General features: G+C 44.8%; 1 protein-coding gene across 5 annotated transcripts in view; it reads right to left on the reverse strand.

Moving 5' to 3' along the window:
- The window catches only part of LOC120940306, a 95,204-nt gene extending 74,326 nt beyond the window's left edge, over positions 1-20,878 (reverse strand). For all 5 annotated transcript variants that reach the window (XM_040353110.1, XM_040353103.1, XM_040353095.1 and 2 more), the window contains exons 1-3: positions 20,847-20,878; positions 15,353-15,388; positions 12,039-12,314 (exon numbers count right to left, since the gene is read on the reverse strand). In XM_040353110.1, coding sequence (XP_040209044.1) covers positions 12,039-12,314; positions 15,353-15,388; positions 20,847-20,874 — 340 coding nt within the window. In that variant the 5' untranslated portion in view covers positions 20,875-20,878. The remainder of the gene's footprint in view (positions 1-12,038; positions 12,315-15,352; positions 15,389-20,846) is intronic.
- Between the last annotated feature and the right edge of the window lie 5,832 nt (positions 20,879-26,710).

The following is a 26,710-nucleotide window of genomic DNA, read 5'->3' on the forward strand; positions in this document are numbered from 1 at the left end:
ACACTGCTGAGAGGAACTGTCCTTCATATCTACATGTACAGTGACCATGTGGGCATAGAATTCAGAAATGACAACTACTATTCACCAGCCCTAGGCTAGGGCTACCTACAATTAGCATATACAACTAATATGAAGGCCAAAACCAGACTGTCATACTTTCAGCCCAAAGCACTGTGTCAGTTCTGAAGACACAGAATGGGGCCACTGTCACACATGGAGACACACATCTGATTACATGAGAAAATTGCTTCCCAGTGCTAATTCTCAATCTGACAGCCTGCTCCTGCAGAGGACAGGAGACTGACAGCTTGTGCAGAGCATTGAGTGTCTCTCCTGTCCCTGAGTCTGTCCTGCTTACCACCTCTCCTGTTACATTCTGTTTTGCATAGCTATAAATTAATGATAAAGGCCCCTCATACTGCCATAAGCAACAAGTAAAGGTATGCTCAGGGGTGTGCTTTTCCCCACAGTGCTGCTGGTTTGCCTCCTCTCCCCTCCCCTTGGCTGCTGCAGGGGATGTTCAGGATGGAGATCGGGAAAAAAAGGGCTAGTCAATATATAATTTACTGGCCCTTTTACCGGCCTCTTCCTTTTATAAATGAACACAGTGAACACACTCAGGCTGGGTTCACACTATCTTTGCATGCGGCTCACAGCAGGGGTCCAGTGTGTTTACCATTTCAGGTTCGATTTCAGCCCGAATTTTTGGCTGAACTCAGTCCTGAAATGGATCAAAAGACGTACAGGACCCCTGTGCAGATTTACACTGGAGCCGCAGCGGAGATATGTGAACCGGTTCCATCGAGAGCTGGTCACAATCTCCTGATATTGCAAATTGGATGCGGTTAACCTGCATCCAATTCGCAATAGTGTGAACTCAGCCTCACTAACGGGGGGAGATTCAGATAGAGATACGACGGCGTATCTCCTGATACGCCGTCGTATCTCTGAGATCCGACGGTCGGATCTATGCGACTGATTCATAAGAATCAGTTACGCATAGATCTCCCTTAGATCCGACAGGTGTAAGTGACTTACACCGTCGGATCTTAGGCTGCAATCTCCCGCCGGCCGCTAGGTGGCGCTTCGGTTTTTTAAGCAACGAATATTCAAATTCCGATTTCCGCCGATTCAGAAATGAACGCCCGCCCGTCGCTTTTTTTTTACGTCGTTTGCGTTCGGCTTTTTCCGGCGTATACTTACCCCTGCTATATGCGGCGTATCCAATGTTAAGTATGGCCGTCGTTCCCGCGCCGAGTTTTGAATTTTTACGTCGTTTGCGTAAGTCGGTCGCGAATACGGATGGACGTAATTTACGTTCACACCAAAACCAATGACGTCCTAGCGACGTCATTGGGAGCAATGCACGCCGGGAAAATTCACGGACGGCGCATGCGCATTTAAATCGGCGCGGGGACGCGCCTGATTTAAATACTACACTCCCCCTAGCCGCGGAATTTGAATTCTGCCGGGGGAGTTACGATCCGCCGGCGCAAGTTTTGAGGTAAGTGCTTTCTGAATACTGCACTAGCCTCTCAAATTTGCGCTGGCGGATCGTAAATCAGATAGATTACGCGGATCTAAAGATCCGCTAATCTATCTGAATCTAGCCCACTGCGTTTATTTATAACTGAAGCATAGTAAACTGTGTTTACTGCACTTCGGTTTGTGAATGGACAGGAAGTCTCTCAGCACAGACCACTTCCCATTCATTCACTATCCAGTGCAGCTGAGGCTGCAGAGGAAGGCATGTGTGTTTGAGCTTTGGGGCGCACACCATAATGCAGTGTTTCTCAACTCCAGTCCTCAAGGCACCCTAACAGGTAATTTTTTCAGGCTTTCCAGTATGTTTCACAGGTGATGTAAACAGTTCCACTGCCTTAGTAATTACCGCAGCTGTTTCATCTGAGGGAAATCCTGAAAACATGACCTGCTGGGGCATCTTGAGGACTGGAGTTGAGAAACACTGCCCTAATGCAATAGGATGCAGACAGCTATGGAAATTCGTGAAGACCCAAGAATCTGATTGTACAGGTTCCAACCTATGGAAGATACAAGAGATATAGGAGTCAATTTGTTGATGTAAATATCTGGCACCTACACAAACTGAAATATAATTTTTCCGTGGATTGGCCTTATAAAATGGCAGCATATTTTCCTACATACTCACTATTTCTCACTAAACATGGGAAAAGCATGTATTTGCTCATAGATAACACCAAGGAAATTCTGAAAACTCATATTGTCTCGATATTTGTTGCTTTAATTAATTAATCATTTGTATTAGTAAAAGGTGTAACTTTTGTGTGTCTAAGGTTTTTTTTTTTTTGCCTGTAGTAAGTATTAGATACATTTTTATAATGCACATTTAAATATTCAGTAATGATTCTGTAAGCAATAAAGCTTCTTAATGAATTGTGTATTTCTGTAAATAGAAAAGTACAGCTGAGAAAGGCATAATTGCAGATGTCAGGGATCTCATGTTGCAAATGGAAACCAGAGGCTACAAGCAGTAGACCAGGGGTCCTCCAACTTTTTAAACAGGGGGCCGGTTCACTGTCCCTCAGACCGTTAGAGGGCCGGACTATAAAAAAAAACTATGAACTATGAACTCCGAACCCCATTGTAGTCAATGGGACACGGACTTTTAGAAAAAAAAATGTGCGGAGGTCCCCGCAAATTCAATAACCAGACCCTTTAGGTCTGGTATGGATATTCAGGGGAACCCCGCCGTCAATTTAAAACAAAAATGGCAGAGTGCGCCCCCCCCCCTCTCCTGAACCGCACCAGGCCACATGCCCTCAACATGGGGAGGATGTCCCCATGTTGATGGGGACAAGGGTCTCATCCCCACAACCCTTGCCCGGTGGTTGTGGGGGTATGCGGGCGGGAGGTTTATCAGAATCTGGAAAACCCCTTTAACAAAGGGGACCCCCAGATCCTGACCCCCCCCCGTGTGAAATGGTAATGGGGTACACTGTACCTCTACCATTTCACGAAGGAAGTGTAAAGTCTTGTAAAAAAGCACACTGACACCAAAGAATAAAGTCCTTTATTAAAAAAAAAAAACATCCAGCGGTGAGAAATCCACTCGTTCCCGGCTTCCTGCGTTGTCCTGATCCTGCGACGGCTGCGGGTGATCTCCCGCGATGAGAAGATCCTGCGTCGGGTGATCTCCGCTCCGGCGATGAGAAGATCCATCCATCCAACGCAGCAGCACCCGTCACTGGGTAAGCCCGAGAAGAGGAAAGGTCTTTCCTCTTCTTGGGCTTACCCAGTGACGTAGCAGAGGGTACGTCAGTAGGGGCGGGGTCACGTGACGGGTGGCTCTGCCTCCTCTTTATAAGAAATGTCACAGCTTCAGCCGCTCATTCGCTGGGCTGTGCCCAGCGGTGAGAGGAGGTCCGGGATGCTGCTGCGCTGGATGAATGGATGTTCTCATCGCCGGAGCGGAGATCACCCGACGCAGGATCTTCTCATCGCGGGAGATCACCCGCAGCCGTCGCAGGATCAGGACAACGCAGGAAGCCGGGAACGAGTGGATATCTCACCGCTGGATGTTTTTTTTTTTAATAAAGGACTTTATTCTTTGGTGTCAGTGTGTTTTTTTTTACAAGACTTTACACTTCCTTCGTGAAATGGTAGAGGTACAGTGTACCCCATTACCATTTCACACAGGGGGTCTTCCAGATTCTGATAAACCTCCCGCCCGCATACCCCCACAACCACCGGGCAAGGGTTGTGGGGATGAGACCCTTGTCCCCATCAACATGGGGACATCCTCCCCATGTTGAGGGCATGTGGCCTGGTGCGGTTCAGGAGAGGGGGGGGGCGCACTCTGTCCCCCCCTCTTTTCTGCGGCCGGCCAGGTCAACGTGCTCGGATAACGGGTCTGGTTATGGATATTTAGGGGGAACCGCACGTCATTTTTGTTTTAAATTGATGGCGGGGTTCCCCTGAATATCCATACCAGACCTAAAGGGTCTGGTTATTGAATTTGCGGGGACCTCTGCACATTTTTTTTTCTAAAAGTCTGTGTCCTATTGAATACAATGGGGTTCGGAGTTCGGGTTCGGGTTCCCGAACCCGAACTTTTTTTTTAAAGTTCGGGTTCGGACCCGAACCCGAACATCCAGGTGTCCGCTCAACTCTAATTAAAAGTTTATTGAGAAAATAGTTCAACATAGAAATACATCACAGGGCGATCCTCGAGTTAGAATATAGCACCAAATCTACAGAACGTATATTCGTGTGTCTAATCAATAATAATCGCTGTCTGAACACTTAATCACACATAAATGGCATAGGAAATCCCAATAACTGAATAGCTATATACTTTTCGGAACAAAAAACCTGTCCAAGTAGGACTAAAGTCATGTAGAAGATCTTGAACACGATGTCCTGGAATGTTTTAGCAAAAAAGAACAATATATATCAGGGGCAAGAGATGGAGTAGGAAGAGGGCAAAAGCCTGAAGAAGATAAAGTGAAAGAAAGAGAGGAGTCACAAAAAGGAAGAATATGTTCACATGTGGATCAAAGCGAGCAGAAAATTCAAAGGTATCAGTCAGTGACAGGAGACATCTACTTGCTGTGTCCCTAACGCCTCAGAATATCGGAAGAATATCGGAAGATAATCCAGGGGCGCCATGTCTCGTGAAAACCCTCAACCAATTCCCTGGACTGAGCCAGTGTGTCCTCCATTTCATGGATCTCTGAGACTCTGTGGAGTCATTCTGATACTGAAGGGATCGTTACTGAATTCCAAAAACATGGGATAAGGGATTTGGCCGCATTAGGCAAGTGTTTCGTGAATGAATTCTTGTACTTCTTAATGGACCAGTCAGAAATGTGAAGGAGACAGCATGTAGCGTCGAGTGGCAGTGTGGTCTCGGTGATCTTTAAGATCAGGTCTTTAACTTTTGCCCAAAAAGGTTGTATGTGAGAGCAGCTCCACCAAATGTGGGATAGAGAGCCTCTTTCAGTGTTACACCTCCAGCATTTATCACTTTTCAAGGGATTCCACACATGTAGCTTAGCAGGTGTCAGGTACCAATGAGTTAACACTTTGTATGCTGTCTCCTGTAACCTAGTACTTATTGAACATTTGTGTGCTAAAATGCAGGCATTTCTCCATTGTTTAGGTGTTATGATTACCTGTAATTCATCTTCCCAGGCCTTCCTGAGTCCATCATCCGGCGCGCCCTCAACTCTCTGCAGCCAAGCATAAGCGATTGACGTTGCCCGAGGGAGACATTCACCTGTGTAACACACCGACTCAAATTCTGTCTGGGGTCTGAAAAACTTATTAGGTTTGCCTTTACTATGAAGGAAGCTACGAAGCTGTAGGTATGCCCAAAAAGGCAGGTTGACAAGTTTATTCACGGTTTTCAACGTGCTCCATTCCTTTACGTTAGACTGTACATAGCAGTCCCCTGCGAGGACGTGCTCTCTGCCTTCAGTTGGGCGAAATTGTGGATTACCAAATCCAGGGGCAAAATCAGGGTTGTCTTTCAGTGGGGTGAGAGGGCCCACGGAAGTTGTAAGAGCCGATCTCTGGGCCAACTCGCGCATAATTTTTAAAGTGGGGCCAGTAATGGGGTGTGATTTCATTTCTTTCGAGATGGCGGGCCAGTCTATCCAGGGTGAGAACATTAGGGGTATAGGATTCAACTCACATTCCAGGTCCACCCAGTCTTTGGACTTTTGATGGCAGTGCCAGTCTATGACCTTTGTCAGATGGGCCGCCAGGTAATAGTCCCTAAAGTTAGGTAGTCCTAGCCCTCCTTGATCTTTTAATTTTAATAAGCGTTTATATTTTATCCTGGGATTCCTGTGAGCCCACAGAAATTTGCAGAGGATTTTGCGGAGGGTTGTGAAAAAGCTAAGCGGGAGATGTATTGGCAACGAGCGAACTAGGTACAGAAATCTCGGGAGAATAGTTATCTTGATTATCGCCGCACGCCCGAACCAAGAAAAAAAACCTTTGTGCCACCTCTCAAGGTCTCTCCTAATAGAACCACAAAGTGGGATAAAGTTTTCGCTAAAAATCGAGGATATGCTTGGTGTCAGTTGTATTCCTAGATATTTCATGCTTTTGGCAGTCCATCGAAAGGTGGAGGTTTTTTTAGCAGCCGCTAGGCACTTTCTGGTAAACTGATGTTGTTCATGGCCTCAGACTTTGCATAATTCATTTTTAAATTGGAAATATAGCCAAATTGCGTGAAATGTTTTATTAAATTAGGGATGGTGGTATGTGGGTTAATGAGAAAAAATAATAAGTCATCCGCAAACGCGGCTATTTTATATTCTCTGCCTTTAATCTTAAATCCATTAATCAAATTCTCTTTATTTATGGTTCTAATAAAGGGCTCCAGCGAGAGAATGAACAAAAGAGGCGAAAGTGGGCAACCCTGTCTTGTACCGTTCGAAATATGTACCTTTCCCGAGAGCGTTCCGTTTATCTTTAATCTAGCTGTTGGGTTTTGGTACAAGGAGGCTATCCAGGTCAGCATCTTGGGGCCTAAACCAATGTGTTCACAGGTGGCTAACATGTAATCCCATGCAACGCGATCAAAGGCCTTCTCCGCGTCCGTGGACAGGAGAAGGCCCTTGATATCCAGCGGACCAGCCGCATGTGTCAGGAGTAAGGCTTTGTATATATTATCCCTTGCCTGGCATAAAGCCTACCTGCTCGGGGCCAATTAAAGACTTAAGGAGTGGGGTTATTCTATTAGCAATTATTTTAGAAAAAATGTTGATGTCTAAGTTGAGTAGGGATATAGGTCTGTAACTTGTACAGTCAGAAGGGTCCTTGTCTGGTTTTGGGATCACTGTAATAAAGGCGGAAAGCCAGTCAGGTGTCATCTCCCGAGTGCTGGACAAAGAGTTCAAAGCCTTCGCCAGTGGTTCCGAGATGAGGTCTACGAGGGATCTATAGTAGATAGCTGTGAAGCCATCTGGGCCTGGACTTTTTCCCAATTTTAAATGTTTAATGACGTTTTGAATTTCGGTAGGGGTGATCTGTCCTTCTAGTGCATCAGTCTCAAGACTAAGCAGTGTGGGCAAACCACTCCTGTCAAGAAAATCTTTTACGATGTGTGCCCTGTTACCCGATAAACCCGGGGGTCTATGCTTTTGCGGCAGGTTGTATAGGCCATTATAATAGGACTGGAAATGTTTTGCGATTTCCTTGGTAGACACATCCAAGTTACCTTTAGCGCCCTTAATCCCCATTATAGTGTTACTATGGGTATGTTCTCTCAGAGCCTTCGCTAAATATTTGCCCGTTTTGTTTCCTGATTCATAGTAGATTTTCTTTTTAAAAAACAAAAAACGTTTTGCCCTGCTGTCTAGGATCCGTTGCAGATCCTTCCTAGCTTCTAAAAGCTCCGAAGCCGTATTCTGTGAAAGGGATTGCTTGTGCAATGTTTCAAGGTCATGGATACGGCTGGAAATTTTTCTAATTTCTGCCTCTCTCTCCCTCTTACGCTTTGCTCCCATTTTCATTAATTCCCCTCTGATGGTGCACTTGTGCGCTTCCCAAATAACTAGAGAGTCCATATTTGGAGTATTATTGTGCTCAAAAAATTGTTTTAAAGACATTTTTATGTCCTCGAGTAACAAAGGGTCTGTAATCAGGGAGGAATTAAGTCTCCAAGTCTGTGATTTTGGCTGCTTCTTGCGAAGGTCTAGGTGCAAGGCAACTGGCGCGTGGTCCAAGATTGAGCCTATACCAATTCTAGCCTCTGACAGCATGGACAAATCTTTTTGTGTAACGAAAAGATAGTCTATGCGAGTGTATTTTTCATGGGGAAAGGAAAAGAATGTGAAATCTCGCCCGTCCGGGTGCAGGAAACGCCATGCATCTATCAGCTGTAAAGAGTTCAAAAGAGATTTGATCTGCTTAAGTGTCCTATATTTTACACTGGTTTTACCATTGGACGTGTCCACTAAGGGATTCAGGGGGATGTTAAAATCACCTCCCAGTACTATACACCCTGCCGCAAAACATTGTAGTTGTTGTATTAGCTGTCTACAGAAGGACAGGTGGGCCTTATTTGGGAAATAAACGTTCGCCAAAGTTAAGGGTATGCCACCGTACGACCCCTTGACAAATAAGAACCTGCCCTCGGGGTCCACCTTCTGGTCCGTGAGTTGAAAGGGCGCATCCTTATGGATCAGGATTGTGACTCCCTTTGATTTAGCGAGATCATTAGTAGCGTGAATAGCCCTGGAGAATGTTGAGTCGGTGAGCTTAGGCACATGGTGTGTTTTAAAGTGTGTCTCTTGCAAGAATAAGAAGTGAGGTTTACCTTTTTTGAGTTCCCTGAGCAACGCCGAACGCTTTTTGGAGGAGTTCAGTCCTCGCACATTGTGGGAGACCACCACCGGGGAGTGGCCCAATGAGGAGTACGCCATGGGACGGACCCATGAACAGACCACCTACCGACTGGTCCTGGAACAGAGTACAAGAAGGAGAATAAAAATAAAAAAATAAAATATATTAAGTTCTAGTGATACACTCAGATATCAAATCCACATGTGAAACAAGAAAAAGGAGGAAGGAAAAAGGGGAGAAGTCAGTTAAGAAGGAAGATTGGAGAGTGCAGTAATTACCTCACGATAGAGCCCTATCTTTAGAGGTCAAACAAATGGTAGTGCTTCACGGCCCAATAGGACCGAGCACTTTGTGGGGGTAAGGGAGGCGGCCACTCGGTGAGTGGGAGAACGCTCTTCCTTAGCTCCAAACAATTAGGAGGCAATACAATCAGCAGGCATCTGTGTTGAAAAAAAATGAAAAAATTATAAAACTTGAAAAAATAAAAAACAGATAGATACTGAAGTCGTACCCCCTAACCGCACACAGCCTACATAACAGCTATTTGTATTAAAACAAAAAGAAAGCAACAATTAATCAACCCGACCAGTTGGTGGCCAATTACGAGCCAGACATCCACTGGCACGTCCTACCACCCAGCCTTCTTACACCTATCTAGTAGGACAATAAATGAGAAGGCGAAAAAATATAGGAGAAGTAGGCTAAGAAAAAAAAAACAGGCATATAAAAAAAAAATTGTGGATATGCAAAAAAATTTCACTGCAAAGCCATTCTTAGTAAGAAAAAGTTCCCCACCCGCAGTACCATTCTCATAGTGTAGATCACCCCCCAGTCAGGTGTGAGGACAGGGGGGGGAGGGAGAGTGAGGGTATGGGAAGGGGCGAGGGGAGTGGGTAAGTAAGGGGAATAAGGGGGGTGTCCCAGTCCCATACGGGAGTCTATGGTCTTCTCGGGGTGTGTTTAAGCTATTGCTTCACGGAGGGCAGCCCAGGGAACCAACTGAGATGCAGCGAAGTGTTCATGTGCATCAAAATGGCATCAGTAGGGCGTAATGGGATAAAAATGGGTAGCACAAAAAAAAAAAAAAAACAGGAGCAGGGACAAACAGAGGAGGAAGTGGAGGATCATCAAGTCCGAGTCCTCAGTGGCCGTCTGCGCGATCATGGTTCAAAGCAGGTCTCCGACCCGGGGTGTTATTCCTGGCTCCACCGCCCTTGGCATTTTTCATCCTCTTCACCTGTCTCTTCTCGGGGGACGAGAGCGGGGAGTGAGAAGGGCTCTGGGCACGAGGTGGGAGGGTAAAATCAGCATACCAATCCGGGAGAGCTATCAAGTCCAGCCCTAGGCCCTCACAGAAGTCTGGCAAGTCCGCCGGAACTCTCAAGATATGTTGGTTTCCATTTGCAGATACTATGAGTGCGAAAGGAAAGCGCCATGTGTATCAGAGCCTCTAGTAGTGGGCGCAAGGCCCTGTGGTTCTTTAAAGTAATCTGGGACAGATCCTGGAACAACATTATTGACTCCCCATTGAAGACTACTCGTTCATTCCGTCTCGCCTTTCTCATTATCTCTTCCTTCAGCTGGAAGTTCTGGAGGCAGCAAATAATGTCTCTTGGCGGTGCAGCATCTGACCCCCTAGGCCTGAGGGCTCTATGTGCACATACAAACTCTATCCCCACATCTTCCTGTCTTTCAAGCAGGCTATTGAATAATCTCTGAAGAGCAGGGATAATGTGGTCTGGCTCCACAGATTCAGGGATGCCTCTCACCCTAATGTTGGACCTCCTTCCTCTGTTGTCGAGGTCTTCCAGGTGCCTGTTCATTTCTATGAAATGGCTAGCATGGGTGACTGCCACTCCCTCTAAGCGGTGTATGGCTTTGTCTCTCTGCCTGCCTGCTTGTTCTGATGCTGCAAGTTTCTCTGTGAGCACCACTAAGTTCGTTTTAAGGTCCGTTATGGCAGCAGAAAAGGTAGACTTTATGTCTGCCGTGAAGCCCGACATATCGTCATATGTCAAGGGCTTGTTGGAGCGAGATGTGCCCTTACCTGTATCCTCGGCAGCTGAGTCAGACTCTCCACTAAAGTCCTCCTCGTGGCGTGACGGCGCCATCTTGGAAGCGGCTTCCCCGTACTGAGCGGTCGATATCTGGGAAAAGTGCTCCGTGATGCTCCGAGTTGTTGGAGTTGCTTTTCCTCGTCGGGAACGTGCCTGGGGGGTGTAGAATAGCTTCTTGCCCGGCATCGGTGCTTTTAGAGGTCGGGAATCAGGCATGTAGGCTGTGTGCTGCCCGGAGCTCCTCTAGTGTGCTGCCATCCAAGCCGCGTGCCAAGCCACGCCCCCCTGAACAATTTTCTATGCACACTGCACATATGTTATTTTGAGCCCACCCTCACCGTCATTTCAAGGCATCATTGCAAGCCCACCCTCACTGTCATTTCAGACCATCATTGCAAGCCCCCCCCTCACCACCATTTTAAATTCAAGCCATCATTTCAAGCCCCCCCCTCACAATTGCAAGCCCCTCATGATCATTGCAACCCTCCCCCTTCATCATTATAAGCCCCTCATTGCAAGCCCCCCCTCACAATCATTAATTGCAAACCAATCATGATCATTGCAAGCCCCCCACCTCACCATCATCCATACATCATCATCATCATCATCCCCTCATTGCAAGCCCCCCCCTCGCCATCATCATTGTAAGCCCCTCATTGCAAGCCCCCCCTCACAATCATTAATTGCAAGCCGATCAAGATCATTGCAAGCCCCCCCAATCATCATTACATCATCATCATCATCATCAGCCCCTCATTGCAACCCCCCCTCACCTTTGCAAGCCCCCCTCACCATCATCAGCCCCTCATTGCAACCCCCCCTCACCATTGCAAGCCTCTCATTGCAATCCCCCCCCACCTTCAACATTACATTATCAGCCCCTCATTGCAAGCCCCCCCCACCATCATCATCATCATCATAACATCATCATCAGCCCCCCCCCCACCATCATCATTTCATCATCATCAGCCCCCCCACCATCATGTTTACATCATCATTTCATCATCATCAGCCCCCCCACCATCATCATCATCATTACATCATCATTTCATCATCATCAGCCCCCACCATCATCATCATCATTTCATCATTTCATCATCATCAGCCCCCCTCCCTACCATCGTAAGCCCCTCACAGCCTTTCTCCTTACTGTGCCAAACTGCTGTCACGGTCCCGCTGTGTCACGATCCTGCTGTATCACGGTCCCGCTGTGTCACAAAACTCACAGTGTTGGTAACAGTTCTAGCGCGCTGTGATAAATGTCCTGTCCTTCTCCTAGACCAGCTTGTGTGATAGACAGAACACTGGCTCTATCACACAAGCTAGTCTAGGAAGAGGAGGGCGGGACATTTATCACAGCTCGCCCAAACTGTTAACACTGTGATCTCCGTGACACAGCAGGATCGCTGTGTTACAACCTGCCGTGTAACCGGCGTTGCCTGTCAGGGTCGGGTGGGCCGGTTAAAAGTCCTCCCCGGGCCGCAGTTTGAGGACCCCTGCAGTAGACTGTAGAAAACTGTCTATTTATTTGTAGGTTTTATCACTTGTCTTCACAGTGAATACATTCCTAGTGTTTGGGCTAAACTGCAGAGGGGGTAATGTTTTGTAAAAATGAAGAGATAAAAATAAAGTTAACCTTACCAGTTAAATATATAGTGATTTTGTTGCTTCTGGTAGATTGATAACTGACTTCCCAAAACTCACAGGCATAAATTCCAATATTGTCATAAGCCAGACTGTGGATTCTATGCATATGTGTGTTATCAGTCTGCAAATACTTTGAGTCCTTATAAAAATAGAAGTGTTTTGTCTTATAGTCACCCGAGGCATTACACATCAGAGTCACAGCTTCTCCTCTGACATACATTCTGTAGTCAGGTGACATAGTGAGGACTGGATGCGAAACTGTAGAACCACCTACAAAAGAGGATAATTTGTTAATTAATTTGCAAATCTTATTTCCATAGCTTTAATGCAATGTTGTTCCATGGAACAAAGCGTTTTCATTAAAACGTAATCATATGTAGCCGTGGCCCACAGCACTGCTGTTTGACAGCAGGGACTGGGCTACTATCACTGCTGAATGGCACCACTGGCCATCTGCAGGACTATATGGAGCCATACAGAGAGCTTGAGGAAAGCTCCACCCACCACCCAAGATCACAGAGAGAAACAAAAAACTGAGCTGCTGTGGATTGTGGGAAGGACAGATCCTTCTGGGAGCAACTATGACTTGTGGGAAAAATGTATAAGAAAGAACCGGGACGGCCGCACTCCAAAAATAAAAATTTGTTCCTTTTAATAAAAACTGGTCACAACATGGATGTCACAGCAAAAAATCAGGAAAAAGGGCTACCGCGTTTCACACTCTCATACAGTGCTTATTCATAGCTGGCTTATTGGAGTGCGGCCATCCCGGTTCTTTCTTATACATTTTTGCATACTATTGCAGTGCCTGCACCCAAGAGTTTGGACTCCAGTTTGTAGTTCTCTGGGACCTCTGAGCGGTAAACTTTCTTTCTTTTCCCATATGACTTGTGGGAGATGTAGTCACAAGACAAATTGAGCCTGTATTACAGATTAGCTCTCGGACTGCATATCCCAGCAATAATAGAGCTCTGGCTTAAGGCAGATGTGGTGAGGACATTGTGGGAGATAGGCTGTGTTGCAAGCTGTTAGTAAAATATTTTGTCACTGCATCAGGGATGCAGAGAGGCAGAGTAGCAGACATCCCCTGGTATATGAGAATGCTGCTGTCTCTGAACAGTGCTGCCTCCTAATCATTGGAGGGAACACCACTGTTGCTGATTGTTGCTGACGCCTGATCATTGGGAAGATCGTTAGTGCCACTGACTTTGTTGAGCCACCAAAGGAGAACAGAGGGAGACCAGCTGTCACGTTAGGAGTTGGTGAGAGGTTGCTGGCCAAACTCTACTGCACACCATTAAAGAGGAACCGTATGGATTGCTTGATACACGGTGTAGGCGCCTATGCCTGGGTTCCGAAAAACGTATCTTGAGCACTCACTTATGCCGGATCTGGGCCACAATGTTGTGGCCAGGCCCAGTATGGAAAAAGTTTTATTCAGACTGAGAGACTGTTATTGTAACACTGACCCTTAAGTAGGACCCTCCCTAGTATAGAGGTTATTCTCTGAACCACTGGCTTACTACCAACTGTGTACAATAATTGCTACTATTTATATATTTGTTTGCCAACTGTATATCCTATTTGCTACTGTTTATTGCACTGATAATAACATTATGACCACTGACAGGTAACATTGTTTATCTCATGAAAATGGCACCTGAGGCCCCATACACACGAGAGGATTTATCCGCGGATACGGTCCACCGGACCGTTTCCGCGGATAAATCCTCTCGAGGATTTGCGAGGATTTTGATCCGATGGAGTGTACTCACCATCGGATCGAAATCCGCGCCAAAATCCCATCGTGATGACGTGTCGCGCCGTCGCCGCGATGATGACGCGGCGACGTGCGCGACGCTGTCATATAAGGAATTCCACGCATGCGTCGAATCATTACGACGCATGCGGGGGATTGATTCGGACGGATTGATCCGGTGAGTCTGTACAGACCAGCGGATCAATCCGTTGGGATGGATTCAAGCGGATAGATTTGAAAGCATGTCTTCAAATTTTTATCCGCTGGAAATCCATCCCAGGGGATAAAAATCCGCGGAAACAGATCGGCTGGATTGTACACACCAGAGGACCGGTCCGCGGATCAATTCAGTAAACATCTCTAAAAGCAGCACCATGCTCCTTGACACACCCAGGTTGAAAAAGAGATGTTTACTGTAACTATATACAGTATATGCAGCAACCAGAGAAATGGAAATGGCAACAACCCCGCAATCAAATATTTGATAGATCACCCGTCCAATCCTGGGATGGGTGATCTGTCTATCAAAGTGCCCAGACAAGGGGGAGGGGCTATATATGACGACACGTGGCGGGGAACACACAGCTATTGAAATTAAAGCTGCTGTGTTCCCCGCGCGCTGATCAACTAGACAGCAGCAGCTCTCCTCTCCTCTCTCTTACCCATTAGTGACATTATATTTTACTTGCCCGAGGACTGCTCTGCTCTCAGCCCGCTCGTCACTCACAAAAAAAGTATCGGTGAAGCATCGGGAGCATTTGCGCGAGTACAAGTACTTGCGCAAATGCTCAGTATCGGTCACGATACCGATACTAGTATCGGTATCGGGACAACCCTTATAAAATAGAATGTACTAAGAAACCTTGTTAAAATAGATGCTCTGAAAGAATCTGATGCCCAGATGTGGAACAACCAATGCCTTTCATGGGACCAGGTCAATGGCGATCCCTGCAATCCCTGTATGCACCTATTCCTTGGTCCAGTGGTTAGCCCTGGTATAAGTCCACAGGGAGCTAATAGATGTCCTCACAGAAGCTTGGTACACTGGTAGTGGCACCAGCATAGCACCCTTTCATCACTAGTCATGCCATATGGCTCACCCTAGCTGGCAAGGGTTAAAGTATACCACATGTGGTCCTATTACACTATATGTGCACTATACCCCTTTATGTAGAAGCTGTTGCCCCAGTGCAGATGTTTTATATTTCAAAGTGTTGGTACAACTATTATTACAGCATTTATATAGGTTCTTTATACATGATTGGTAAAATAGTCCAAAAAATAAGTAAATATGAATTGAAGAAAAATTATAGCTTTTGTAGTGAATGGACTGTGTACGGGGGTAAAAGTAAGAAAAACTTTTGAAATAATGCTCAATAAGTTTTCCCTGTTTCGTTGTTTACTTCCGTCAATTTAGTGTTACTTTCAGTAGTTGCATAATAAAATGTATCTATTATGTCCTCTAGGGAGAATCAAATGTGTAATATATATTATGATTGCTTTGTATGAGATACTGTTTATGCATAAAATATTGAGTACTACAATTTACCTCCAGGACTTTTAAGAACCACAATTAAAACTCCAACTGAAAAGACAAAAATTAAAATACTTTTATTTTTTTAACTGTTAAATGAATAGTATACAAACAAAACAACACATTCTATAATGGGATAATTGATGTATTAGTACAATTTTGTACAGTACACAGTATGAAACATTGTTGGCATTCTGAGTATTCCAGGGCTATCTTTTTATCTCACAGGCAATGGTGATGTAATATTGCCCATGATGGGATGATAGGTAATTAATTATGACGTTTATGTCTCGTGACCGATCGTTGCCCTGCCAGGGTCTAAAAGGAGGTTGTGACCTAGAATTCTCAACAGGACGGGTTAAGGGGCTCCAGGGAGCTTGTGACAGGAAGAGGAAAATGGCTTTTTTGTTTACTCAGTGTTTTTTAAAGTTCGTATTGGGACTTGGAGCCTGGAGATTTCAAAGTGGGATGAAATCTCCAATCCTGGGTCCAGGTATTCAGAACAGCCAACATACTAATTGGTCAGGTGTGTGCTGGACTTTTAGTAACAACCTGACCATGGTTCTGATCTCCACCCCAGCAGACATGAAGTGTGGCCTAGATGTCAGGAGTGCTCCCCGGGGGAGCCAGTGCAGCAAGAGGCTTCTAGCTGTGCACACCAAGTTGGTCGGTGAACAATCTGTAGGATACAGACAAGGGCCTGGAGTGTAAGGCCAGAGCAGTGGTGCTGCAAGTACACACCAGAAAAGGGCTGAATGTTGTTGATGTTGAAGGAGAAGAAATGCTGAAAACCCATGTGAGGGAAACCTATGTTTATGTTTGCTGAACTTTCTTTTTATAAAAATAGGCAAACAAAGCCCTTAAAAAGAAGAAACAACGAGTGGTGGTGTCCTTAAAGTTCTACACTTGGAGTGAACCCCTTATAGTCCCTATTCACAAGAGTCTTAAAGCTCAACTCCATCTTTTGACATTCCTAACAAATAGACATGTGCACAGCAAAAATTTTTGTTTATTTCTGTTTCGTTTCTGTTCGTTTATCGTGATTCGTAACGAGTCGTAATTTCGTAAGACGTTATTTATCGTATTCATACTCTTTAGTATTTTCGTAACACTCTTTTTTCCGTTTCCGTTTTTTTTCTGTTAGTTTATTTTTCGTTGAATCGAGATTCGTATTTTCGTTATATTTTGTATTCTGCGCGTTCGTATTTTTAAAATGATTTTTTCGTTCCTTCGTTTTTACGTTAGTTTAATTTTCGTTGTTTTGTTATTCGTATTTACATTATATTTTCCATCATGTCGCATTCGTATTTTCGTAAGAAATATATTTTCGTTGCTTTATGATCATTCGTATTTTCATGTCTAATTTCCTTTGATTGTAAAAACGTACTTTTGTAGATTTTATTGCATTCGTAATTCTGTTAGAATACATTTTACGTTTATTCGACACACTACTCGTCGTAATTTTGTAATTCGGATTTTACTGTGATTGACTTGACTGTCTTAGTTAGCACACACACCCTGTCTAGAATGAAGTCTGACGTAGAAGAAAACTAAAATATGTCAGATATTACAAATACAAATCTAGAAATTAGATGCACTGCAGTCTAACACAGAAAAAGACACAAGGAGCCAGGAGGTAATGAGAAAGAAGCTCATTGGGGGAAGGAACAAACCTCTTCAGAGGAAAGGGACAGCGCTCAGTGGCTATTGGTCAATGTCCAGAAATATTTCAGTACTAACCAAAGCTAATTTACATTATTTTGTATTTTCGTTGTTTTCATTTCAGTTTTCCGAAGATCCGTAATTTATTTTTCGTTAGTTCTGATTTTCGTTTTTTAGTCTTTGTTCGGCATTTCGTTTTCTTTTCGGTCTTCGAATGTTAGTAAGTTTGCATTTTCGTTCATTGTTTTTCGTAATTATTTATTTTTTTGGGGTTCGGTATTTTCGTTGTTTCTATGTTTTCGTTTCTTTCTTCTTTCGTATCTTCGTTGTTTTTCATATTCGTTTTTTTTTTAAATATCGTTATTCGTTATTAATTGCTCTAAACCATTCGTTCATTCGTATGTTAACGAATCAACTAAAATAACGAAAAATGACGGAAAACGTATTCGTAACTTAAAAAATTGCACATGCCTACTAACAAATTATGTCCCTCATTAACATGTGAGGCCGCTGGCTGTGCGATATAAACTGTATTGTATGTAACTGCGGCTACATACAGCATACCGCACTGCATTCCGGGTTTGAGCCGAGACTTCCAGTCTCATACCTGGAACACAGTAGAGGCTGTCATAACAACACTCAGCCATTGAGAATACGCAATCAGCCTGCCTCTCTGCCAATCAGAGGATGCTTTGTTTTCATTGATAGAATACATAGTTTTTTTCTGAATAGCAGAGTGCATCTGTGATAGACGCTACTGAGTTCCGGATATGAGACTGGAAATCTCGTCTCAAATCCGGAACACAGTGCGGTATGCTGTATGTAGCCATAGCTACATACAGTTTGTACAGAACATCCAGCAGCCTCACATGATAGTTAGACCAAACTGGCGCAAAAGAACTAGTCAAAAGATGGAGTTCAACATTAAGCTAGGTACAGACTATTTGTTTTTTGATTTTGTTTGCTTTTTTAGCAGCAGCTTGGCATTGCATGCCATTGCTGAACCTATCATCTACCAAGACCCCCAGGTCCTTTTCCATCCTAGATGCCCCCAGAGGTTCTCCCCCCACAGTATAGATTGCATTTAGATTTTTGCCACCCAAATGCATTATTTTACATTTTTCTACATTAATCCTCATTTGCCATGTAGTTGCCCATTCAATTAATTTGTTCAGATCTTTTTGCAAGGTCTCCAAATCCTGCAGAGAAGTTATTGCCCTGCTTAGCTTAGTATTGTCTGCAAATACCCCATCCTCCAGGTCATTTATGAACAAGTTAAATAGGATTGGTCCCAGCACAGAACCCTGGGGGAACCCACTACCCACCCCTGACCATTCGGAGAGCTGCTCTTCTTCAGGTGAGGCCACCACCACAACAATGTCATGTGCGGGGGGGGCTTCAGTGGGGGACAGATATGTGTAGGGGGGTGTACAGTGGGGAGCATAGGTGCAGGGGGGTGCAGTGGGGAGCAGATATGCAAGGGGGGTGTACAGTGGGGAACATATGTGCGGGGGGTGTACAGTGGGGACCATGTGTACAGTGGGGAACATATGTGCAGGGGGGGTGTACAATGGGGAACATGTGTACAGTGGGGAACATATGTGCAGGGGGGTTACAGTGGGGAACATGTGTACAGTGGGGAACATATGTGTAGGGTGGTGTACAGTGGGGAACATGTGTACAGTAGGGAACATATGTGCAGGGGGGAACATATGTGCAGGGGGAGTGTACAGTGGGTAACATACAGGGGCGGACTGACAACTCATGGGGCCTCCGGGCAATAGAAGATTATGGGGCCCCTGGGCTTACAGATGGCCACCATGCCAGGAGGCAGGGCAGCTAAAATCTCTGGATTTTCACATCAAAAGCATGTCGGTTTCAGACATATCAGGGACAGATGTAAAAAAAAAAAAACATAGGGCCATATTCTGAGTAAAGTTACGATGGAGTAACTCAGGATACTCCATCGTAACTCCCTTTTTTGACCCGTGTATCTATGCTCCTGATTCTCAGAATCAGTTTTGCATAGATACACTTAAGATCCGCCATCTGTAAGCCACTTACACTGGCGGATCTTAAATGCAATGACGCCGGCCGCCGCTAGATGGCATTTAAGTGAAGGAGTCATTTGCGTATGCAAATGATCCTTCTACGCCGATTCACGAACGAGTTCGCGTCGCGTAACCGTCGCTAACGTCGTTTGCGTAAGCGGAAACTTACCCCTGCTATATGAGGGGTAAGTTTCCGCAAGTCTCGCGTAGGCCATGTTACGGATGGCGTCGGGTCCCCGTCGTGTTTTTTCGTCGGATACGTCGTTTACGTAAGTCGTTCTTGAATACGACTTTACGTCAATGACGCACACGTCGGCGTCATTGACGTTTTCCGCCGAGAACTGGAGCATGCGCACTGGGCTTTTTGCAGCCCGGCGCATGCCCAGTTCTTTTGTATCGGGGGCGCGCTTCATTTGAATAGAAGCCGCCCCCTTGGAGATTCGCCAGGCTACGCCGGGACACTTACACTCCGCTGTCCCAACTTATGGAGCAAGTGGTTGGGGAATACAACACCTGCTCCAGTAAGTTGGGACAGCGGAGTGTAAGTGCCCTAAGCGAAGCTAGCGGAGATTTACTCAGAATATGGCCCATAGATTTTTACATACTGTCCCTGGTTTTACTGAGCCTGGCAACCCTGATGGGGCACCCTAGTGGCATGGGGCCCTCGGGCAGTGCCCGAGTAACTCAATGGTCAGTCTGCCCCTGGTAACATATGTGCAGGGGGGGTGTACAATGGGGAACATGTGTACAGTGGGGAACATATGTGCAGGGAGGGTTACAGTGGGGAACATATGTGCAGGGAGGGTTACAGTGGGGAACATGTGTACAGTGAGGATTGTATGTGTAGGGGGGTGTGCAGTGGGGAACATGTGTACAATGGGGAACATATGTGTAGAGGGGTGTACAGTGGGGAACATATGTGCAGGGAGGGTTACAGTGGGGAACATGTGTACAGTGAGGAACGTATGTGTAGGGGGGTGTACAGTGGGGAACATGTGTACAGTGGGGAACATATGTGCAGGGGGGTGTACAGTGGGGAACATGTGTACAGTGGGGAACATATGTGCAGTGGGGTGTAGAGTGGGGAACATGTGTACAGTGGGGAACATATGTTCAGGGGGTGTACAGTCCTTGTACCATGTACAGGCAAGCAGTTACACAATGACAGGAAGAATCAATGAACTAACACAGCACTCAACAGGGCCATGGTAGTCCATTAAGAACTTCAAGTCGACATCCGCAAAGACTGTTGGTATTTGTATTTCTCCCATTCACAGAACTTTATTTTCTTAAATCATGACAGCGGGTGTGGGGAGATCCTCCATTGTGACTGCTGTCACAATGGAGGATCGAGGGGGGGTGCGGGACTGCTGCAATAGTGACATGTTACCCAAACCACAGACTTTTTTTAAAAGTGGGAACAGTTTGCAGGTGGGGGGCGGTAAAATGCACCTTCGCCTAAGTACTATCATGCTTTGACTTTGACCGAATGCACATACTTTCCTTAGTAGCTGTAGAATCTATTTGAGAGGAGTAGTTGGGTAATAAGATAGCCTGTAAGTGTCCTCTGTTTGGGGGGTTGTAAATATTGAGGATGTACTAAATGCTCACTACAAAATATAAAACCCTGTAACTTCTCTTGTGCACTTTAGGAGAAGGGCATAAATGCTGTGAAAATCACTGTAGCCATCTGCTTGTTGATTAGATAAACAGCAAACTGAAATATATGCTTATGGAACCATGCCATCTTGTCATGGCTTAGTGTAGAATACCCAAAGTAACAGAACTTTACTCACCAATCAAAATGTTTGCATGTGGAAGCATACTGTTGCCTGCAGATGGAAATAATAGATTTAATATAAGATATTATGTACATATGTACTGTAGCGCTTACCCCCGAAGAAGCCGCTGATTTGTTTTGGGACCGGCCTGCTAAGTTACCCTGGCGTTGTCTAAGTGTGCAATAGTGAAAACAAAAGCAGTGAGCGAAGGTCCAGACAGTGAATAAAGGTTTTCTCAATGCTTTTTTTTCCAGGCCCAACACGACCAACATCAACATCAGTTAGGAAGGTCAAGGTTGATGAAGAAAGAGAGGAGAGAACTTTTCAGTATCAGGCCTGCATATTAAATGGAGCAGTCAGTACTGCTCTGTATAGCACCAACTTGTAACACGTCGCCACTCCATCTGAGTGGGTAAAGTGCCCCCGGACAGACTCCTTTTACACAAGTCTGGCAGCCAAGGTGTCACCTAGGATTTCTAGGAGGATGCGGGCCTGTCTCGCCAAGGACAACAACTGAGCTAAGTAAATGAATTAAGCAATCCTCCCAGTAGATTTCTGCGTTGGTCACCAGATGACAGCAACATAACTGTCAGCACTCTGGTCACCGGATCCCCAATTGGTTTGTCCAGGCTCTGTTGGACGACCTGCCTCCGGGTCCCCCTAAAACCGACTTCCCAATCGTACGGCACCCAGCCTGGGATCCCTTTAATAGAACCGGAAACCCAGCAAGTCACTGGGGTCCCCTTGTACCTCCGGATGAGGGTTTTCGTAGACCGCAGCTTTGGCCAGGTGGGCCACACCGGCAGGGTCCATGGATGCGCAAACCCTGAAGGTGGATGCCGCACCTGGAACGGGACCCTGCAAAGATTTTAGAACACATGACACCTGTCACAGATATACTCCTCCCCAGCATGCCTTGCGAGGAAGAAACTTCTCCAATTGGCTGCTGGGGAAAACTTTCTCTGCCAGAACCCCCCTGGCGCCAACTTCTGGCCAGGGATGATATTGCATCCCTGGACCACAGACTGACCCAGCGGACAATTCTAGAATGACAGAAGTCCCAGAAATGTAAACAATTAGTGAATGGGAGCAAGTTAACTCTCCCATTCCCCACTAACTTTAGTGTAGTGCCTGTAGGGGGACGCTACACATACTCTGCAAATTTGTATATATTTTATAAGGGTAACACCCTATTAGTCAGGTAGGATAGGTAAATTTAGTTTGTGTCCATTTTAGTCAATGGGATTAAATTGTTCTGATAGCAAAATCTGAAAATCTTATCTGGAACCACTGAGAGAAAAGCTGCCTGCAGGATACTGGTGGGAAACAAACATCTATCCTGAGGTGTTTTGTGAGTACTAGTTTGGAGAGATCCTAGAGACTGAGTGCTATACCCTTCTTATGTGCTAGAAAGTTAGTCCTGTGTTTAATAAGAAGTTTTTCCTGAAGAGCATAGCTGATCCATTCCACAGAAAGAGGCTGTTGCTTGGACTGTTCACCGAGGAAGGTTCCAACCTCCCTTGATACTGCTTTGCAGTACCTGTCCGCTCTCTGATACACAGGGACAGTTCAGAGAGTTCTAACTTTCCAGGAGCAAGTTTTATTGTCCTCATAGTTCATCATAGCAAGCTTTTGGATTACCCTACCTTACCAATCCCCATCCATGTCAAACCCTTCATTAAAAAAACACCAAACCCAACAACCCTAGACTGTTTATTGAGCCTAAAGCCTCATACACACGACCAAGGAACTCGACGGGCGAAACACATCGTTTTGCTCGTCGAGTTCCTTGTTAGGCTGTCGAGAAACTGGACAAGCCAATTTTCTCCATTCCCGTCAAGGAAATAGAAAACATGGTCTCTTTTTGGCTCGTCAAGTTTCTCGACAGTTTCCTCGACGAAAATGTACACACGACCGGTTTCCTCGGCAAAAAAATATCTCCCAGCAAGTTTCTTGATGGTTTTTGCTGAGAAACTCGGTCGTGTGTACGAGGCCTGATAAGAGAAAGTGCATGTGTGCCTGGCTTAGGGCAATAGTGGGGGAAGACATTGGGACCTACAAACTGCTGGCCTCTACGGAGGTTCCGTTACACATATACAGTATCTCACAAAAGTGAGTACACCCCTCACATTTTTGTAAATATTTTATTATATCTTTTCATGTGACAATACTGAAGAAATTACACTTTGCTACAATGTAAAGTAGTGAGTGTACAGCTTGTATAACAGTGTAAATTTGCTGTCCCCTCAAAATTACTCAACACACAGTCATTAATGTCTAAACCGCTGGCAACAAAAATGAGTACACCTCTAAGTGAAAATATCCAAATTGGGCCCAAAGTGTCAACATTTTGTGTGGCCACCATCATTTTCCAGCACTGCCTTAAAAGGTCACTAAAGGAATTTTTTTTTTTTAGCTAAATAGCTTCCTTTACCTTACTGCAGTCCTGGTTTCATGTCCTCATTGTTAGTTTTTGCTCTGATGTTGCTGTAATACTGCTCTGTTCTGAACACTTCCTGGTTGTCTGGCTCCGTATGAAAAAAGTCATGGGAGAGTTTAGTTTTGTTTTCCTAGCCATGACTCTCTATGGCACTGCCCAGCACAGAGGCATGAAATAACATGCAAAGACTAAACTAGATTCAGTTTCGTTTTTGCATCTAAGAGGCACATTATATGATTGATTTTTATCTATTTTTTATCGTTTTTAAAAGGAATCAGTTAACTATTATGTCTCTATACCCTGTAAACAGTCATTTTAGCAAAAACAAAAATGTCCTTTAGTGATCCTTTAACCCTCTTGGGCATGTTGGAAAATAGTTATTTAACCAGTGGTATCAGAGATTACCCATATGCCTACTGGGCGCTTACACCCCCTTCGTGCCCAGGCCAATTTTCAGCTTTCAGTGCTCTCACATTTTGAATGACAATTACTCAGTCATGCACCACTGTACCCATATGAAAAATGAGTCCTTTTTCACACAAATAGAGCTTCCTTTTGGTGGCATTTAACCACTTGCCGACCGCCGCACGACTATGTACGTCGACAACATGGAACGGGCAGGCAGATTTGAAAATATAGAAAGAAAATGAAAATGCATTTTGTTTACGCATTTTTTCACATTTTTTACGCACTGATAGGCGCTGATGAAGATCCACTGATAGAGTGGAACTGATGTTCACTATTGGGCACTAATGAGCACAAATAGGACACTGTAGTGGCACTTATGAGCACTGTAGTGGCACTAATGAGCACTGTTGTGGCACTGATAAGCATGATTAGGGCACTGTAGTGGCACTGATGAGCACTCACTGATGTGCACCATTGGGCACTGATGAGCACTAATAGGACACTGTAGTGGCACTGATGAGCACTCTTGTGGCACTGATAAGCATGATTAAGGCACTATAGTGGCACTGATGAGCACTGTTGTGGCACTGATAAGCAATGTAGTGGCCCTGAAGAGCACTTTAATGGCACTGATGAGCACTCACTGATGGCATTGTAAAGCACTGATGGCACTATAGGTCACTGGTGAGTACTGATAAGCACTCACTGATGGCACTTATGTGCACTGTAGGGCACTAATAAGCACTCACTGACGGGCACTGATGGCACTGTAGTGGCACTGATATGCACTGTGGGGGCACTGATGAGCACTGTAGTGGCACCATAGGGCACTGATGAGCACTGTAGTGGCACTGATGAGCAGTGTAGTGGCACTGATAAGCGCTGTAGTGGCACTGATGAATACTGTAGTGGCACCATAGGGCACTGATGAGCACTGTAGTGGCACTGTAATAGCACTGATGAGCACTGTAGTAGCATCGATGACCACTGTAGAGGCTCTGATGAATACTGTAGTGGCACTGTAGGGCACTGTTGTGGCACTGATGTGCACTGTAGTGGTACTTATGAGCAGTGTAGTGGCACTGATGGGAACTGTAGTGACACTGAGGACACTTTTGAGCACACAGAATCAAGCCAACTTACTTGACTTTAATGCACAATGTGAGAAGCTGTACAGTTCAATCAGAGGAAGCAGGAGAGGAACCCGTACAACTGTGCTAGACTGAAGGTAAGGTTGGAGTTCAGCATCAAATTATTTAAACCTAGAGCTATAACAATAATGTTGAAATACCTTCATGGATGGATTTCTTATTTTTAACTTGATTTAAAGCGGAGCTTCAGTAATTTTTTCATCTTTCCATCTATTACATTTTCTGCCTTTGTTGTTTTAACTTTGGATAGTAATATTTTTTTTTCTGACAGTAAATACTGTATTTATTGGCATATAACACTTTTTTTTACCCAGAAAATAAAGGGTAAACTGTGTCTGCGTGTTATACGCAGGGGGCTATGGAAAGTTTTTTTCCTGAAACTTCGCTCTTAAAGTTAGGGTGTGTTTTATACCCCTGTGCATGTTATACGCCGATAAATACGGTACCTTATACAGCTCACTTCCTGTTTCTTGTCTGGTAAAAAGCCCAGGCTTATGACATTATGCACAGCTCTCTCTAACTCTCGTAAGAGTTTGCCAGGAAAGGAGGGGGGTGAATCATAAGAGGGCCAATGAGAGCTGCAGAGCTGTAGGTGTGCCTCTATGTAAATTCAGGAAGTAAACAGGCAGCAGCTTCAGCTGCCCACCGTTAAAATGGATGCAGCCAGACTCAGTGGAGGGAGATTTCTGCAGCATATTTGGCAAGTACAGAATCACATTATATATAAAATAATATACAAAGTGGTTGGAGGGAAGCTTCAGAATGGCAAAGATGTTTTATTACAAATTATGTGAGCAGACTGCAGTTCCTGTTTAAAGTGTATGTATAGCCCAAAAATTTTTTTTTTAACAGAGTATAGAAGGGTTAAAACCTTCTCCAGTTTTTTTTTCTCTCTCTATGTAGGATTGTGGATATTTCTCTACACTTCCTGTCCCAAAGATGCAAAATAAAGTTAGAGGAAATCTCCTAAAGTGAGAGGATTTCTCATTGGACAGTTACTCCCAAAATAGATGTACCTATTAGAAGATTTCCCCTTACCTCCTTTTTTAGGGATAACTGTAAAATTTTAGATAATTTTTTTAAACTAGGGTTAAGTACCACGCCCACCTACACTATAGGTCCCACCACTGTGCCACAGTGAAATTGAAAATGAATGAATAACCCAATCAAGCTGTCACTTTAAATAAATTACATTATAAAAACACAACTACCATGATACTAATGCAGTAAATAGTGGCACTAAAAGTAATTTGCATATACTATGAACATCACGCAGTGAATAAGTCAATGATTTAAAAATGATTTGCAATACTCTGCCAATACTCCACAATACTCTGCAATACCCTGCCAATACTCTGCAATACCCTGCAATACCCTGCCAATACTCTGCAATACTCTGCAATACGCTGCCAATACTCCACAATACTCCACAATACTCTGCAATACCCTGCCAATACTCTGCAATACTCCACAATACTCTGCAATACCCTGCCAATACTCCGCAATAGTCTGCAATACCCTGCAATACGTCCCCCCCTCTCGTCACTCTCCGGTGCTTCTACCGACTCACCGCTACGATCAAAGCCAGGATAATTTTTTTATTTTACTTCAGGCTTCCCAGCCTAGAGGTTAGATGTGGGGTCTTATTGACCCCACATCTCACTGTAAAGAGGACCTGTCATGCTATATTCCTTATTACAAGGGATGTTTACATTCCTTATAATAGGAATAAAAGTGATCAAAAAAAATAATTTTTGGGGGAAAAAGTGTCAAACTAAAATAAATAAAGTAAAATGAACAATACATTTTTTACTTATTTTTTTAAAGCGCCCCTGTTCCCGTGTGCTCGCATGCAGAAGCGAATGCATATGTAATTCCCG

Source organism: Rana temporaria, chromosome 1, assembly GCF_905171775.1.
Source record: "Rana temporaria chromosome 1, aRanTem1.1, whole genome shotgun sequence".
Taxonomy (NCBI): Eukaryota; Metazoa; Chordata; class Amphibia; order Anura; family Ranidae; genus Rana; species Rana temporaria.